Source organism: Blennius ocellaris (genome assembly GCF_963422515.1).
Source record: "Blennius ocellaris genome assembly, chromosome: 15".
NCBI classification, from domain to species: domain Eukaryota; kingdom Metazoa; phylum Chordata; class Actinopteri; order Blenniiformes; family Blenniidae; genus Blennius; species Blennius ocellaris.
The window spans coordinates 7,853,322-7,873,207 of record NC_137664.1 but is presented as its reverse complement, the minus strand read 5'-3'; the positions used below and the strand labels follow the sequence as shown (position 1 = coordinate 7,873,207).

Sequence of the window (19,886 nt, the reverse complement as noted above, 5' to 3'; positions counted from 1 at the left end):
CTCTCTCTCTCTCTCTCTTGCTCTCTCTCTCTCTCTCTCTGTGTAAATCCTCAAGGTCAGCAAGTTCACGTATTCAGTGTTTTTTTTTTCTTTTTTCTTTTCGCTCAAAGAGGAAATTTGAGGGAAAGTGTCAGAGGAAAAAACACAGCAGTAAGACACTGTTAGTTTAGTTTAACCATGAGATTCGGTTTGCAGAGACAATGTAATTCAATATGGAAGGTTTTTGAATGAATACAAAATAAGGTAACGTAATTATTGGTGCGTAAAATATATATGCAGGCATACATGCATAGAAGTGGTATTGTAAATCATAACTGACACTATTTAGTATTTTGCAATACTACTACAGAGCATACAGTTTTACATGTTTTTTGTTTGTGGGTTTTACTGTATACATAGAAAGTGCACATAAAGTGAAATCATCTCTGTAATAATAGCAATGACATCCATAATACTTCGAGCGCCAAATGTCTCCTTTGTTTTTACTGTGTTCAGTCCAGGTAAAAGCATAGCAGACTCCTTTAAAACAAACAAAACATAAGCTTTATATTAACAAACAAATCACAAGCTTTATATTTCCTGTGGACTGCCAAACCTTCTTGGGGCCTCTTCTGTTAAACTGTCAGCACTAAGCCCTCCACTCCCCTCACTGAGTCTGCTCAACACCACCTTTTTCTACCTCTCACATAACACCAGCGAACATTGCACGCATATACACAAAATGTCTAATAGTATCAAAGGTCACTCTAAGGCGAAACAGTTGGTAAAAACAAATGCCCACCCACTCCCTCCTTCCAAAAAATATAAAAAAATCACAGATGAAATATAACACAAATTCCAAATGTAGGTGTTTTTATTTTGGGTGGGTGGGGGCTTAGGGGGAGGAACAAAGCACTGTGGGAATTAAATTTCTTCTAGCAGGTTGAGTTGCACGTAATTGTCCAAGTTTTTTAAAATCAGTTAGAGGGACATCCCTTTGGACAACCCTGCTGAGACACTGTGCTTGCACAAAGAGTCATCATTTATTTATGAAAACAAGTTTTGAGAGAGGAGGCTAAAATAGATTTCAATGCGATTGCGTGGTTGGGTGCAGCCTTGTGCATTAAAGTGTATTGTATATTTCCGTATGGCACCCAAGAAATTATATTTAAGTGTCCTTTAAGAAAAATGTCTGCAAAAAACACAGCATAAACATCTGCATCTCCCTCTGACATTGAATTCGCAAGAGGCTGTGTCCTGTAAACAAATCCAAAAATGAAATTATTATAGGGGGCCTCAGTTTGAATCATCGTCATCCTGCAAGTTTTCCCTATGGATCTAATTTTTCTGACAAACTGGAGACCATGTGCCATTTTATTGGAACCAAAGCCCATTAAAATACGGATGCATGTTTTTTTGAAAACCTGATGTAGTAATCCCCAAGCGGATACACACACTGTGCCTCCACATCCACCTATGAGTTGCACTGGGTAACTCAACAAACACCTTTTTTTTTTTTTTCAAATATTTTCTGAATGTACTCAATTGTGCATTGTTGCAAAGCAGAAATAAATCCGATGGAAAGCACAGTGAAACTTATCTTGATAACTAAACATCTTGATAACAGATTAATTTGCAAGGGTGAAAAAAAAAAGTATTACGTCAAAGCTTTCCAGTTATCTGAAATTAATCAAATTCTCTCCAGCTAATAATAATTGAGTTTTCACCCAGGTCACAGTGTAATCAAAGATGAGATGAGACTTTTTGAAGCTAAAGTAACATATGCGTATTAATGAAAACACAGTGAAACAGGTTACGCAGATGTAATGGCTAAAACTAATTAATTGTTTGATTGTCCCTCAGGGAATGTTTAATATTTCATTTTAAATCTTTTCTTGCGGGACATACTTTTGCAGGTCTATTACAGTTAAAAAGTCAAATGAGGTTATGGCTAAACAAAAATTACTACAACTGGCATGGAATGTAAACATTCTTTAATAAAAAACCAAGTCCAGGTTTTTCATCGTATCGAGCAATTCTCCACATTCAGGGGTCATCCTTGTCCTTCCGCGGGGGCTTAGACATGCAACGGCAACATAGCAGATGCTCTGTATGTTTTGTCAAAAAAATTTTTGGTTGGACATTCCTGATTTTCACCCCAGAACTGTTTGGCACAGTGGCTCAGACAACCTGAAAAAAATGACGGTTGTCTGGCAGGCAGCTGCCCCTGCCCTTTCTGCACGACAACAACATGGGTCAGGTGTGGTGGTTTGTCACGGACTAATGGCCCCTTGGGCCCGCGTCAGCCATTCTGATGTGACCAGTGTGTGGTCTGTTTTTACTGGCCATGGCTCCTTTTACTGCAGGTCTGTCTCCCACTGGGTCTGGATTTAGCATTAAGGAGCAGAGCTCGTATTGTTATGTTGCAATGTATATCGATAGGCTAATGTGCGCTGTCATCCTTCACCTGCTGTCCAAGAAGACTGATGGGATGTGACGGCTTTAGGTTGCTTTAAAACATATTAGGGAGACTTGTGTAGGATATTCCCACAGTGAGACCAACTGCAACAGCACACTTTCTCAATACACTCGAAAGTACATGTGTGGGTGGCGGTCATTGTAGCCTATTAGTCAGGCCACTGGACAGGCATTGTTTATGCACCTCCTGCAAAAAGTGGCAAAGCTGATGAATTGGAGAGTGGTTTTCCAGTGCAAATATCACTGCTAAAATAGATACCCAAGAATATTAGTATTTTTTTTTTATTCAATATATTGGCAAAACTAACAATTACATGAGAAAACTTGGATTTAATAAAATATGTGTACATAACAAAAATCAATAAAACAAAACGTATTAAACTAATACAGCCAAAATAAAAGAGGTTGAAACATATAAACGGAAGTCTCATGAGATTATTTACAAGATATGTAATTAAAGGGCCATAATACTGTCGTGTTCTTGTATAATTTGACCACTGGGAGCACAGATACTGTATCGGTAGTAACATTTTTCCTTCTGTAAATATAAGCTCAGCTATTGACCACTGCCTCTACAAGTTAATCATTTAAATGGAGAAATTTAATCCACTAGTTCATGTGTCTGCTACTCTTTGAAATGCAAAACAGAATTTATTGCTTAAACACATTTTTAAAATGTTTTTTTTTTTTATTCCATAAACATCAAGTCCTGGATGCTTAGTTTTGTCATGAATGAAACAGTATAGTTTTTTTTTATGGATGATAACAAAAATAAACAATGATGAATGAGGAGGTAGACAGGCCACTTCCTTATCTTGTCCCAGTAGTGTTTCCAAAATTCAACCACATATTTGTCAGAGGGGCTGCAATAATTAATGGGCGATGCAAAGTTAGAAAAAAAAAAGAAGAGACATCGGAAAAGTCTAGACCTGTGGCGAAGACAGAGAGACTAACAATGTGTGTGTGTGAAGAGGCAAAATGGGAAAGGAAGCAGACAGGGAAAGGGACTGCAGAAAGCCCTTGGCCCCCTGCCTGCAATCTGCAATCTGCTGATGGCGAAGCTCGTGACGAGGAGGTGCACAGCGTCCATTTTTAGCGATGAGGTCATCTTTAATTAACAAAACAAAGAGAGTCAGCTGTGTCACTCCAATCTGTTATCTGCACCCATGCTCAAGGACACCGTTTATCTCCATATAATTCAATCTCTTTGAATGAGGGCTTATCGACGCATTGGGGTGAATTCTTGGTCTCAACCTATGATGGGGCTGTTACATAAACATGGGATGGTGGTTCGGTGGGGGTGGGCGGTGGTGGGGGGGTATGCCACTGGCTCCGATCACTGAAGAAAGAGGAAGATGCGAAAAGAGGAGAGGTATGTAGAAGAGGTATGTGATAGAAGAGGTGTGTAAAGCCGAAGGAAGATCCTCGTGTCACATATCCAAAAAAGCTGACGGCGTGAGCTGGACTGAGGAACCTGGAACTAAAATAAGGGCAAAGATCAAATGGCTAATCTGCTTCTCAGTCCAACAGTGCCAGCATGAGGTGACATCATTGCTGTGTAACCCTTAATGCCGCCGCCGCTGTCTGCTTCCCTCTTCCTCTCCTCCACATTGTAGGCTCCCTTTCCTTTCCTCTTTGTCTCATCTTTCCAGCCCTCGTTTGTCTCCATTCTTCACACCTCACAGTGCCCTTTTTTTTTTTTAAACATTTCCATACAATGTCTTATCACTCTCTCTCGCTCCTGGCGGTCCTCGTATCCCTCCTCCCCTGCCCTGCCCTCGGTGGCTCTTGGTGTCACAAAATCGAGTGTAATGAAGCGGTGACGCAACAAAGAGCCTCACAGGTTTTTAATTATTGCCAAGTGTTTGCATTCGTGCAAGAAATGGGGGAAGCACAGTGCTAGGCTGAATGCATTCACAAAAAAGTGTCACCTCAGCATATCTGTGATTTAAGGACAAGCTGGATAAATTAGCAACTGACAAGACAATAGAGCGCTCGTCAAAATGTGATGATGGAACCCAGAAGCGTTGTACATTCAGCCAATAACAGCTACTGGTAAAGTCTTTTTATCAGATGAATTTCATTGTATTTTTGGCACCTATTTTCTGGGAACTCCCTATGATATGGACAGGAAACAAAGCTGTTTTATGTTATTTGTATTTCTTTACTGCTTTGATAAACAACCTGCAGTGCTGTCAGGCGGTTGATGATCACACCATGATAACTTCAGATGACTATAACTCTAATTACATCAGGACAATTCAACACTGTTGACCTACTTATTTAAGTGAAATCTAATATTATCACATCGTCAGATATAATACGTTTCAAACCCAGGTTAAAAGAGAGGTCCAGTTATACAAATTGCAGCTATTATATCTTTGCTGCTTCATAACTTAAAGCTACATTTTGAGATTCCTTTCTTAATTCTAACTACTTTTAAAATGTACTCTTTGATAGTTTTATAAAATGTCATACTTGATGTGACCAATGCTGTAGAGGAATGCTGAGCCCCACAATAATACATCAGCAGGGTCTAGCTAACTATGAATACTGCCTCTGCCTTGGTGTGCCATCTAGAGGCCTGTGTGAGGCCCAGTGAAGTCACTCATGTGTATGCATCCATCACTAATGTGAGTGAAAAAAGGGGCGTACAAACTTTTATAAACTAGACAAAAGTGTAATATGCCATCGACCAACTCTGGGTGAATGCAGGGATGTGTATGAAGCTATAACTGCATGTGGGTTTGCACACACACACACACACATATATATATATATATATATATATATATATAAATAAAATAGAGGAGTTCTTTCCAGTGAGGATGATCCAGGTATCCATCTCCGACACACACTTTGTCCAAGTTAAGAGTTGAGTACCCACATGACAAAGTGCACCCTGGACAGGTCACCCGTTCATCACAGGGCCAACACAAACACAGAAAATCACCCACAGTCACCATTTCCTCCACTAAGCATGTTGAAGGAATGTAGGAGGAAACAGGCGAAGCCAGGAAAAACATCCACAGAAAGAACATGCAAACCCCACATAGAGGGTCCTTGGCCCAAAAGGCAAGTCTGGATCACCTCACTATGAGGCAAGACTTCAAAACACTACACCACTATGCTTCCAGTAGCGATGGTATCTTTAGTCACATTATACTGACAGGTTGGCAAACCACCAGTAGGCTCTTTTGCTTCATGTCCAAAAGACATAAGTAGACAGGGAGGGGCACAATATAGGCAAATGTCTTGTAAATTAATTAAAGTGCCACCGATGTTAAAGGTTTCTTTTATTTACTGTTCACTTTCTCGCAGTCAGTGTCAGTGCTTAATTTCTTTCCCCTGTGGTCACCAGAGGTTACAAAAATATACATTTTAATTTGCCATCCAATCAGGAATAATTATGCTTGGAGACCGTACAGCATAGCACTATTAAAGCTCATCTTTGTAATGGATGATGTGAATTACACACCCTCCACTGATATGGCAGCAGAATCTCCTGCTCCACCTGTTTGTGCCTCATTTGCTGTGCACGCTGGCATGCCATGATATTTTGAACATGTACAGTGGCTTCTGAAGTTGCACATCAGCTACAAGGACTGACTTATTGAGAACCACCTTTCAAAGAAATGAAAGTGAAACGGCATTTGATTGCATCGCAAAAAACAAGAGACTCTTTCTACAAACGCAGTCAGCAATGCTATTTGTTGTGACTGGTCTATTCAATTTATGACTGAAGGCTGAAACTTTGTAAAGCTGCATCATGGTTGAGACAACAGGTACACTCTCTGAGGCGGCGATCTCTTGCCACTAACTTCTCAAAACTAGATGAACTGCCTTTCTCATAAAAGTACATCTTGACAGGAGGTGGCCACAGGTCAGAACAAAAAGCATTTTAAATGTCAGCCGTAGCACAGTGTTACATTGGGATGTTATGAAGCGCCAGATGTTGCAACAATACTAGAGTGTAGGCTGCTATCAAGAAGTACATCTCTGGGGAAAAAAGAAAAAAAAAGAAAAAAGAGCTAAGCTTTACTTGGTTAGAAAAAAGGTGGATTGCAAAAATTCTATTCTTTGAATGCATGTTTCTCTTCTTTTGCTTCAAGCAAACAACTTTAAAAAAATTATAGCACAGTGATGACAGCACTGAAATAAGCCTCAAGTGTAACAGCAATAAGCAGATTCATGTATAAGACCCTTTTGACATGAATTAATTTTGACATGGCTGTAAAACATAAACTCTAACTCTAATAGCGATCAGAGATTTCTGACATTCACCAAAGGTTGACCAGGACTCAAAAAACCCCCAAATAGATTAAAGTCTGTCAAGTAGTTTTGACATAATCCTGAAAATGGATCCTGATCCAGAATTGGACCTCCTCCAAAATGCAATCTTCCATGGCCTAATATCTATTTGTGGTAAAAAAATTTCAACAAAACCCATGCAGTAGTTTTGATGGAGTCTTGCTAACAGACATACAGAGAGATAATATATATGCCGATGATTTTATTATGTCCTTGGCAGATGAAATTAGTGAAAACGAATTGATGTTTCTTCGAATGTTGCATACTGTCAAAGAAAGAGCACAATTCACTCCTGAGTTTTACAACTGGACCTATATGGGTCATGACCTGAGTTGTGGCAGGATCACTGAGGGCTTCTACTGGGGCATCTTGTCCTTATAAACAACAAGATATATGAACTAAGGGCTCCGTTGTTCTCCTTGCACATCAAAGCAGCAAATATCTTCCAGTTGCTGTTGACCTCAGAGAGAAGATTTGTGAGGGATCGGGGAGAAGTCTTCAAGAAAAGCTCACTTTAAAAAAAAACAAAAAAACAGAACAGTGCCGATAAGTTGGATAAGCAGAGGTAATTGGAGATGTGTTGTTGTTGATGATGGTTTGTACAGATGTGAAAAGAATGGATGATGCAGCAAAATGAATTTATTTGTCTATAGGCTAATAAATATTAAAACAATAGAGGTCATAAAGTTGCAGGAGGACACAAGTGAAACATGAATAACTTTTTAAAATGTCCTTTCTATATGCACATTGCTTTTATGGCCATTGTTTCTTGAGGCAAAGCTAAGTCAACCTAAAGCAAATGGTAATGAATCCTTTTTGGTCAACACTGATACATAGGTACCATGTAATTTTAATAAAATGTGTATATAGTGTTAGCTGTAAAGAAAATCCTTAAACCACAGATTATAATGATGTCAGTCTTTTAACTAAATTAAGTATCTAGAAATAAAAAAAAAACAGAAACATGCTCCAGTTTCAGAAAACATATCCACTGAACACAGATCTCCTGTTGCCAGTAAGGAGCAGAGGTTCAGTATCTTTACACATCACCATGCTAGAAGGAGTCACATTAGCAACATTTGTGAATATTAGCTTGGAGAAACAGAAGATTGACTGTGAAGATTTTCAAGGACTCCATGATTGCATCCATTCATGCAGGAAGTTGTTACAGATGAAAAACCTGGGCCAAAAAAGAGTGGCACATTACGTCATTCGAATCAGCTTATTAACCGTCTTCTGGAAAAAAACGGCTTTACAAAAACAGAAATGTCTCATCTTCAGTGAAAACTAGAGTGAACCCAGATATTTAGCCTTTTATGAACAAGTTATCTCCTCATATTCCAGCTAAAATCTGTAAATCGGGAATATTCAAAAGTATCAATTTAAAGAATGAGCCAATGCACATTAATATACCGTACTATGATCCAAGGTGTTTTGATGTTTTTATACTAGATTTTGTATCTATTTGAATTTAGGTGCCATGTGAAATAAAAAAAACAAATGTGAAAACATATTTAATTGATATCACATTACCAGATTGCCTGAATGGCCTTGTAAAAATGTGTAACAGCCGGAAAACACCAGGCAGCAAAGTGTTTTCCTAACGAATTACATCAGTATCAAGTCCCTCATACAAATGGGGAAACCAAATCTTTGCACCTATTTATTCTCACCATCACATTCCTGACCTTGAAAATAGGAGCAATAATGTCCCTTCTCGCCACGTCTAGACAGCGCTGACATAGAAACATGGCTTTGGGAACCCAACGAGTGCTGGATCCAAGTGTCTGCATCTCCACACTGACTCTCCGTCTGCCATCTGTATGAGTGTGCACACGGCTGAATGTGTGTGCTTTGGGTGTGTGAGTCATACTCAGCATGGCTGAATGTCTGTGTGTGCCTGTCTATCTTCCGTCTCTCTCTCACACACATACATACACAGGCATGAAGCCGTGTTCAATGGATGTGACTGCAGCCTCAGCCTTTGCGGATGCTATCACTGGCAGAATCCCACCTCCTTGGATGCAGGTGTTGCCTTTACCATCAACTGTTGGCAAATTAAATTCTCCATCTTCATAGTTGTTTCTTCATGTTTGTCATGTTTTCTTGCCTTTTGTGTTCAGTAATTTGGCTTTTTTTTTTTTTTATATTATGCCTTTACATCCTTTTAGTAAATGAAAACATATTTCATTCTGTGACCAATTGTAGCAAGATGAATGTCTCACAGTCACATGTTAATTTTTTTAAAAATTTTAATAAAAAAAAATAAAATAAAAAGCATTACTGAAATCAAATGCCAGTATACTGTTGGTCCTGCTCATTCCCCCTTTCAAACATTGAGGAGTTCAGAATAAATTGCTGAAATTGATCACATAAAAACCTTGTGAAGCATCTTTGTGCTTCACTTCTAACGGTCTTCTTTTCCATGATATACCATCTTTTAAAAAAAAATATGCAAACAGAATCTCAACTCACACTATCCCATTTTGCCAGCTGTCATCCCTGCCTTAAGCTTTGGATCAGGATTTTTCCTTACGATTGTCAAATATGGCTTTACTGTAATTCAGCCGAATAATCCCTAGTGTGTACCCACCCTTACATGTTGGAGAAGAAGGCCTGACTGTAAGATTATTGGTTCAAATCATTACACAGTCTTGGAAAATATGAACAGGGAAAATGAGGGAGAAACACTTGCTTTCCAAAAAACCACCAAGATGCCCCCGGGCAAAGTGTTTATCCCCGAGCTGCTCCATTAGAGCTTCTGCCTGGCCAACAAACTGGTTTCAGTCTCAGCTTACGTTGGACAATCTGTTTATTTGTGTCTGTCGGTGGGTGAAAAGAGCTCCAAAAAGAACACTGACGCATGGCTGAGCATTGAGAACACGTTCCTCCAGAGTTTGTTACTAACTTGTCTCAGGTTTTAGTTTCAATGCACGTCCACTTTCCTAGAAAGTACTTGTGTGAGAGTCCTTAAAAAAGAACTCAGCAGTTGGCCTAAAAGAGTATAAAACCCATAATTTTCCAAATAAATCAAAGCAAGAGTGAGAAAATCTTACCTTTCTACTATGTGCAGTTATTGCTCTGTGAAGGGAACACAATCTTGTTTTTTAAGAGGTAATGAGTATTTCATAAATCTATCACAGCAGTCCCAGTTTGGGAGAACAATGAAGGGTTTGAATAGCTTCACTTTTTAGGATTTGCCATTAAAAGCCGAAATAAGATGCTAAGGGTTTAAACTGTTCTACATGCTAAATAACGTACAAAATATCAACACTCCATTGTAAAAGATCTCCACTTTCAGCCAGAAACTCAAAGAAAATCCTACAGCTTCACTACAAGAAAGCAAGCGTGACGGGCAAGACACAATGGAAAAGTAAAAGATGAAAACAATCACTTTTTAATTTGTTTTGTGCTCTGTCTTACGACACGACTCCTAGAGGTGACTGGCACATTGCAAAATGAGTCACAAACACCATCTGCCCCTTCTGGCTTCACCTTTGCCAGCATGTCTGCGTCGAGCTTTCTGTAACCTATCTTTCTCACTGGTGCCCACGATTCAGTCTTCCCAAGGGTGATGGATGGCCTGTCCATACCTTGCAATGTCTAAAGCCAGCTCATTCCAGACCACCTCATTTCTCCAATATTATTAAATCTTGCCCTTTTCCTCTGACTCACCACAGGCTCTCGTCACAAGCATGACCACTTCCCTAGCACTACAGCACAATGGTCAGCACCATTTATGGAGCCTGACAAATTGCCCGACGTCAGCTTTTCTAATCTAAACTCCTGCTTCTGTTCTGCATCCAGATCAAAACTCCCTCATTCACTCCAAATATAATTTAGCTCTTCTTAATAACTCATTAAACTTCATTTACATCTATTATCTTGGCATTTCGTTTCTGCTCTCATCAAGACTTTCATCTTCATCTCTTCCCCATTAGTTGAAATGAAAACTATGAGTTTATTTTGACCACATGCGTGATCAAATCAAGTCCGGCCTTATTGTACTTTAGAGTGACAATTAGTTCCACAGCCAGTGAGATTTAAAAACAAACAAACAAAAAAACAGTATATGTATAAATAAGACCATCATGAGATTTCTCAATATTTTCTTTGAAAGATATGACAAACCAGGTCAATTTTCACGAGATTCAAATTTTTATTTTATCTGTCTTAATAAAAAGGTAAAGTCAGTTTATAGAAGCATAGTCAGCAGTCTAATTTCTTTATTTGTGGTTGACATTTAGAGTTTGACCACATATTGAAGAACAGTCCCTAAATAAGACAAATGCAACAGGATGTCAAATATACATCACTTTCTTATTTCAAGTTTTTGAATTGTAAGTTTTTGTCAGTTTTTCTATATATGCCCTATAGATCCATGTAATCACCAGACAGCAGTCCTTCTCCCAGTGGCTTTAATTCAAGAGATGCTCAAGCAATGCAGCATGTAGACAAACGATCCTTCCACTGGAGTAATTCATAACCACATTAATCTCAGATATTTACAGTTGAAGCAACACCTGCTGCTACTTGTGGTGATATTGTTCACCCTGAGACAATGTGATTCTGCCTGGTGGGATAATAAAACACAGCTTATTAATACAGTGACCCCACTTGCCTTGCTTCAGGAATCAGGATGATAATGATACTTGTTCAGCATGAACACACAATCTGATCCTGTTGATGAAGATTGTGATGAAAGGCCTTTTTGACACACATTGCTTTTGGAGGGACCTTTCAAAACATGTAACTGTAAATTAGGCCAAATTTCGAATGTAGCCAATAGTTAGTGGAAATAGCCTTACTGAAATCTAGCTATTTCATCTCTGAGTATGTGAAAACCTGTGAGCTATACATGAAGGATTTTCCTTTAAAGCCATTTGATCAAATATCAAGTTAACAAATATTGCATGAAAAAACAAAACCCAACAGGAACAGAAGAAACAAGTAATGGACATCATCATCTACCTGTGTAGACCTCCGCCTCTGAGGGATCCTCCACTCGTTTATGCTGGATAATGTAGTCCGAAATTTTGCAGCCGATCAAAGGTTCCACGTCCATCCACTCCAGGGCCACCATTGTGCTCGAGGGCTCCAGGTAAGGTGCGAGGCGCAAACTAAGAGATCATAACAAATTAAAGTAATAACGTGAACAGTGCATATCCTTTGTGTTTCAAAAAAGAAAATATAGGCAAGCATCTATGTTTAGTATGGGGAAATCCATTGTGGTCATTAATGTGTTGGAGTAGAAAGTGCTCATAAACTATATAAACAGCATTTATTGTAACACTATATATCAGACTCCAAGGAAACGGTTTTCAATTGCAAGATTATATGACGTAATCTAAACAACAGAGACTTTTTGTTCTTCGCGTAATCATTACAAATAAAACAGCTGTTGAAGAACAATTACAGTACTTGTTTTATCTGTGTGCTACTGTAAAATTTGAAAAGTCACACAATGATGATTCAGTAAATTCTTTTCTGGCATTCATATGTGCCAAATGTTGGCAGGAAGTCAGCCACCCTGGCAACCAGAGGTCTGAAATGCACATGCTCAGCCAGAAAAGAGCACTTCAGGATATTCTCAACGGACCCAAAAACTTTTAGAGTGGATGGAATCTGAATGATTAACACCAAGACTTAATTGAGGACTGAAACTTGGATGAGAAAAAAAAAAAAATCCACCAAAATCAAAATTTTCCTAAAAGTGCAAGGCTTTTAAATTAAGTACATTTATCATATACTGTGCATTTATTTTCTGGGGTTCAGTCTCGTGTACGACACCCGCTCAACCAGTTGTCTTTCGATGTCTGGTATGACTTCGGCTCAACAAACTTCATGATTGACTCCTTATAGTTTTAGTTTTGTTAAAAAGTGCAAATTATTCAGATTTCATCTACAAATGTTATTGGATTGGATTTAAGTCAATTTTTCTATGTATTTTGTAATTTCTTAAATCAGCATTGAAAACACTTTAGCACATTTTAAAACTAATATTTGTCAAAATAGCCACATGACCCTATTAGCTAATCTTAACTTAATCCTCACACTACAAAATGTAATGGTATAACTGTGTGATCATCTGGTGCATTTCCCTTTCAACTTCCGATCCTATAAGAAGAGATGATGAGCAAGAACCTCAAGAGTATTATTAGGACACCTCAGATGAGAAGATGTTCTTTTCATGGGCGACTGACAGTTATTAGAACTTTAGGGACTGTGCTTGTGCCTACAGCTTTACAAGGGACCCCTGGAGTCAGGTAGAGACAGGTATGTGTGTGTGTGTGTGTGTGTGTGTGTGTGTGTGTGTGTGTGTGTGTGTGTGTGTGTGTGTGTGTGTGTGTGTGTGTGTGTGTGTGTGTGTGTGTGCACGGCTTCAGCATATGCATCCATAAAAACTCTCTTGTGCATGAATTCTTAGGTGTCATGGTGTCAGCTCACACTTACATTGGCTGTCTGAGGGGACTGCAGTTAGGCAGGCCATCTTTGCTGAAGGCACTCAGGTCACAGCGACACCAGTTATCAATGACATCGCCCTTTCCAGCACACCAGTATGAGCTCATTGTGGCACTCCTGAAGGCCTGTAAAGGGTAACAGGTGAGAGAAATGCAATTATCTCTTAGAACATGTGCTCCCTGTCCAGCTACCCCACCCCCATCTCCCACCCCGCCCACCTTCCCTTACTTTGACAGAAGCTCCCATATCCAAGCACACTCACACACACACACACACACATTATTTGACGTAATGCATTCACAACTAATTACCTTTCCTTCACCTACTTGTAACCTTAGCTCTAAAGCTTTATCTTAACTCTTAAAATAGGCATTGTTTTAGGGTCAAGCAATTTGATATGCACAAGGTATGCTGGAACCCACAAAGGAAATCAAATGAGGACACACACACACACACACACACACACACACACACACACACACACACACACACACACACACACACACACACACACACACACACACACACACACACACACACACACACACACACACACACACACACACACACACACACACACACACACACACACACACACACACACACACACACACACACACCTTTCCATATGATGACACTCTTTCCTGATCACATTCACATAACATTGCCCATACAAGTTCTTCGAGTAAGTGTGAAAGGCAAAAATGTGCTCACTTTGCACATCGTCCAAAACTCAAAATTGGTCGCATAAAAACAGAAGCAGTAGCAGACATGAACACACCCACCCACACACCCCCACCCCCCACACAACGAGTGACCTTTTCATACCCACCACTCCCAATTACCGGAAGACAGGAACATCTCACTAACATCGACAAGCTTACACTGTGATATTGTAGATGCGCCGTGACTTTTATGATGGAGGTGTGAAAGCCGCGACACTCCCCACCTCCCCTATTCTATGTGTACGTTTGTGTGTGAGATCCGTCGGTGTCGCTGCGGGTCTGGCTGTGAAGGGGATGGAGAGGGCGGGGAGTGAGATATTAAGAGGTGACATCATCTCCTAACATCTCCTTGTGCTACTTCATTAACGAGTGAGAGAAAAAAAAATCAAAGACAGAAGCTCAGTCATCCTCTAAAAGGCAGCAAAATGCCAATATAACAGTTAAAGCAATAAAGTATAATGTCAGGGCTTTCCCTAAAGCCACAGGCATGATAGAGAGTGAGTTCAAGGGAGTTCGCAAGCACTCTGGCTCCCTCTGCCACACTACGGATCAATGGAGCACTCAGTTATTTATGTGCTCTAACTGGTTGGCAGTGCTGCCTCATGCAGACTACTTTGGAGATGTGCTTGATCATGGTCACACAAATAAGACTCTGGAACCGTCCGGAAACATTATCATTGGGTACCAGGCTTCCAACAAAGAGCAGTGAGGAGCCACTCCTTTGTTCCAATACACCATGACATTCACTTATTTGAAAGCAAAGTAAGTGAAGAGACGACACACGCGCGCGCGCACACACATCTCTAAGGCTACTGCGCACTTGCAGCAATGTACACATGGGCGCATGCAAATGTGCACACACAAACTGCAATGATTGATTTCCACAGTTGGCTGTTTCATTTCATTGGAGAAATGCCAAGGAAGATTTCTGCAGTGTGTTGATTAGTTGAAGTGACATTTGAGATGACTTTGGTCATAGTCCTGACCAGAAAGGCAGACAGCCTCGCCAAAAAAAGAGTCAGGGTATGCACTTAGAAGCTGATGCTTGCATTTCCGCAACACTGTATTGTTGGTTGTAAAGGAGGCTCAACAGAGTTTCATGGGAACTGACTTCTTCCCGTGTTTACTTACATTCACTTGACGTGAGGTACCTTGAGAGTGAAAGTGACCTAAATTAGTGGCAGAAGAAGGAGTGCGGGAAAAAGATGGCGAGGCTCACGGAACCAAAGAAAATAGGACAGTACAAAGGTGTGAAAAAGGGGACTTCCAACTGTTAAAGCGTTCACTAAAATATGGATCCTTCAGCCATCAAGTCTCTTCTCGTTACACGCATGTCCTCCCATTCAAGGGTCTCTAAATGAGCCTGATGAATGCGCAATTATTATAGTGGGTACTGTAATCCGTGGCCATATAATAGCCGCTTGAAAAGCCAAAAAAAGGTTATTACATTTTTCCCCTTTTCCTGAACTCATGTGGGTAAGTGCTGCCAGAAAATAACAGCAGCAGGAGTCTTGCCACCTCATGTCAATGGGAAGCAAGCCACAGACAAAGGCGACACGAGGAACTTGGACTCGGGGTCTGCGCACACACGCAGACGAGACGAATATGAGAAATGACCTCCAATACCAGGGACAATCGAAACGAAGACCGCAGGACCGCCATGCGTTTACCGCCACCAGATTCCTAGAAAAACCCCATATGGGTCTGTGCGCTTGATTGCATGGCTGCACATGTGAAAAACAGACAAAGCGATTACCACTGTGTTTATGTTTGAAGAGTAATGCAAGCCAGTCTCCACTGGGTAAACAGGGAATCTAATTGTGGTTTAGGGAACGAGGTAGGGAGTTGGGTGGAGTTCACAGGAGGTAAAACAGAGCTCGGGGGTTACAATGAACCAAGAAAAGGTGCTTCCTAATTATTACATGTGAAGTGAAGATGAGTGAAGTGTGTGTGGTGATGATGATGACAACAATATGTAATGTGGGTGCGAGAGAGAAAAACAAAAGTTGGGTTGGGTTGGTAATGAAATATTTCAGTAGTGAGAGCACACAGAAAGGCCCAGGTCAGAGTAATTCTGTGATGATTGCAGTTGCAAGAAAAGTCACATTTGACATCAATAGGCCACTCTATACTGTACTGATTAACCACATGTCAGTCATTTCCCAGAAAACCACAAATCCATACACATTCTGTGTTGACCAGATAAGGGGAAGAAACAAGCTTCATAAATTACACTTCTTGTTAGAAAAGCCAGTGTTTTGACAAGGGAGATCTTTCTGAACATCAGTAGCTACAGTGTAAGGTCATATTTTATGCAGTCGTGACAGAAACTGGCGATACCCCAGTTGTTACAATGACACATGGTTCCATTACCTCACAGATATGCCACAATTCATCTCCACAGACTTGATCAATTGTGAATGAATTGACCTGAACTGCAATCACTCCCTGCTTTGAATGGCAGACAAGACCAGCGAACAGCAAAGCCAATGAGCATCAGCAACAACTCCAGCCACAAATTCCAAGCTTTGACGTCATTTAGATGCTGCAGACTCACTGGCACCAAAACACAATTTGGACCGTTCTCGCTCGTCGAAGCCTGTCGTGACTTAGAAGAAGGCAAGGGATGCTAATGTGACCTCTTTAATTTATTAATCTGTTTGTCTAGTCTATGCTGACCATATTACTGTCCGTATTCAGGGGCTAATACACAAAAACACTGCCCAGCTGGCCCACAGTATTGATTTATAAGATAATCACCAGTGGTGGTAAAGAGTCGAAGTCAGCACAAACAGCACACCATCATAGGGCCCTAAGCGCGCGCGTGTGTGTGTGTGTGTGTGTGTGTGTGACTTTTTTTTTTTCATCAAAGCATTTATGTGGCCTTTCCAATCATTCAAGCCTAATGGTGTTAACAAAGGAACCGATAGGCTGCTTCTTGGAACGTTTTCAGAAGTAGTGCTTCCAGGAAATGGGACGTTGGGGGCAGCTCGAGGGTTAGTTCAGCCGGAGGTTGACAGGGTCCTCAAACACCAGGTGGGGTTGGGTCCTTGATGTGTCAAGTCTCTGTACGATCCTCAGTGATCTGACCTCACGAGCAAAGTGAAGATGAAAGATTAGCCATAGGATGGTTTGAAAATAATGATGAATTAACAATGGACAGTTTTCTTTTCTTATTCTCATGGATAAGTCCATGGAATTGAGTTTTAAATCAGATGAGCCAGTATTCAGACAAAATACGACTCAAAATTTCTATTTTAGAGTTATATCAAATGTTTGGAAGAATTGTTATAATTTTGACGGAACCTATACCAAATGCAAATTGGAAAAGTTACACTTAACTTTCAGTTTTGTCTTGGCTTGAGGACCTATTGCCACCATAAGTGCTGGCATACCAGGATTTATTGATGATTTCACTGCTGATGCCAGCAATTACGAATGTATAGAGGAGCATTTTCAGCCAAATGCATCAAAACTTATTGAAAAACATTCAATCAGCCAGCGGGACGGCAATCCAACACTCCTTTGTCTGGCTGAGCGAGTCAGCAAATCTCAATCCAACGCTGTTACCTTTCATTTACTGAAGACTAATGGGTCTGACCTGAATGCGGTCGCAGTAGCCTTTCAGGTATATCAGCATACCTCACATTGTCAATGACTAAGTGTTTCATATAAAATGTGATCCTTACTGATTTTGTTTGACTTGATGCATGTATGTAAGAACATTTTCAAATGCACACTTTGACCTACAATGGTAAAATAGCTCAATAAAAACACTAAACTGTATATAACTTTCTCCCTTTACCTTAAGTACATCATACTTAATGCTGCTACTACTTTCATACTGAACCTGCCAACTCCCATCTATCTTGCTGAAAATGTTGTGAGACACGCCCCCTTGAGGGGCTGCAGCACTGGGTTACGGTGAGAGCATGACAGCGACCACTCTGCAAGATATAGAGCATTCTGACCCATTAGACTCACAACCAATTTGTTCAAAAGGTTTGCCATAATTCAGTCACAGCAACACGGGGCATAGCAGTACTGGCAAGTACCACAGACGTAAGCTTATTTATTTATCCACTGAGGTATTTTTCTCTGGCACTGAAGCAGTTGGTGGGAGGCAGTGTGTGCACGTGTGTATTCACATGCACACATCAGGCCCATATGCAAGACCACCTTAGATAAGTCCAATTCAATTCCGAGACTGGTTCCAGCCTAAATCAAGTCAAGACCAGGTTTGATTCCAGCCAAGTCCGAAAAAAATGAATCTATGAATGTTAATTTATAGACCCAATTTATAGATGTGCACAGGGGAAAAAAAGACAAAAAAAAGTCAGATTTGGATCGTTATGAAAGCAGTTCATATCACAGAAAGAATATCTGGATCAGCAATTACACGTGACATTCTTATGTTGCCCATATTGTCAGTTCTGGTCTCATTCTGGATATTTATAGAGATATATAAACAACAGCAAACATATATTAAGTGTTTGGTGGTTTACTCTTACAGTAAAACAACATGAGCTGGCAATTGAGAGAGTTTTAGGCATCACTTGTGCTGTGGAAACAAGCATCATTGCATTATTTTCGATGACAATAGATTTAGGATAGATTCCATAAAGAATCTCAAAAATTTGTAGCTAGACACCATCCGAACGTGAGTTGGGCAATATGTCGTTGCCTCTTTTTGACTGCATGAAGCCAGCATGTTCCCAATATTACACTGATTGAATGCATCAGACCACACTGTATTATTTTCCATATTTCTTCAACTAGTCAGCGATAATGTTATTGAACTAGTTTATACTCGTAGTTTATACTTGTCTTCAGAATGTTTTGTCTCTCAATTCACTTGATTTTATTTTAGTTTTAGTCCCCCCCCAATTTTGTCCTTTTTATTGTTTGTAATCCTGACAGGTCAACTTACAGTAAACATATCAATACTATAAGACAAGATAAGTCTTATAGTTATTTCTCTTACATTTTGATCACAGGTTGTCATTTATAAAAATTCAATTCAACTTCCTTTAAATACCACCAAATACAACACAGTAATTTCTAGCTGATTTTAACCCAAGAAACCCAACAACCAAATCAGTAATTAGGCTTTTACCTTTAAATATGTTTAATTTTTGTTCAGAAATTTGTGATTTTAGTATGATTTATGTTGAATTGCATTTTATTATTCTCCTCTGTTTGATAAAAAAAAAAAAAAAAATCATCCAATCAATCCAAAGGTAATTTTTTGTGATCAAAACCACGTTTGGGTTAACATGGGATTGAGGTGAAAGAGATCCCACATATCTTGTCAAAACGTCAAGCAGCCAGAGAAAGGCCAATAAGAGATGCAGGTAGCTGTGATAGAAGAGAAATGGGAGGTACAGTAACAGGTGCATGACAGACGGGCACGCGCACACACACACACACACACACACACACACACACACACACACACACACACACACACACACACACACACACACACACACACACACACACACACACACACACACACACACACACACACACACACACACACAGATAGCTAAATGGATCAGCATATACACATAGATGAGATCGTGATCTGAGTCTAACCAATTATAAACTGGACAACTCAGCCTCTATTTAGACTGCTTTTGTGGGTTTTAATGTAAAAGAAAACGGACCTCATCTCTGAGAAAGCTTTTGCAACATGGCAGCTGTCTTTCATGATAGACCCAGCCAAGTAGAAAGATAGTCTCAAGCAAAATTGTGTCTGAGAGACAGACACACACAGAGAGAGAGGGAACAAGGGAAGGGAAGGAGAGGAACTGAATGAGAAAGAAAGAGCGACAGAGTGAGTAAGTGATTGTGTGTGCAGAGGGGCAGGTTGTCACTCGTCTTTAATGCAATATACGTACAGTATGTGCCATTCTGACTAGCAGCAGC

At 40.0% G+C, this 19,886-nt stretch overlaps 1 protein-coding gene across 1 annotated transcript in view; it reads right to left on the bottom strand.

Moving 5' to 3' along the window:
• astn2 (astrotactin 2) overlaps nucleotides 1-19,886 on the bottom strand; it is a gene marked incomplete at both ends in the record, with an annotated part of 271,954 nt that overhangs the window by 20,052 nt on the left and 232,016 nt on the right. The window contains 2 exons of the mRNA XM_080510130.1: nucleotides 11,740-11,888; nucleotides 13,222-13,355. Of these exons, the coding sequence (XP_080366256.1) occupies nucleotides 11,740-11,888; nucleotides 13,222-13,355 (283 nt within the window). The remainder of the gene's footprint in view (nucleotides 1-11,739; nucleotides 11,889-13,221; nucleotides 13,356-19,886) is intronic.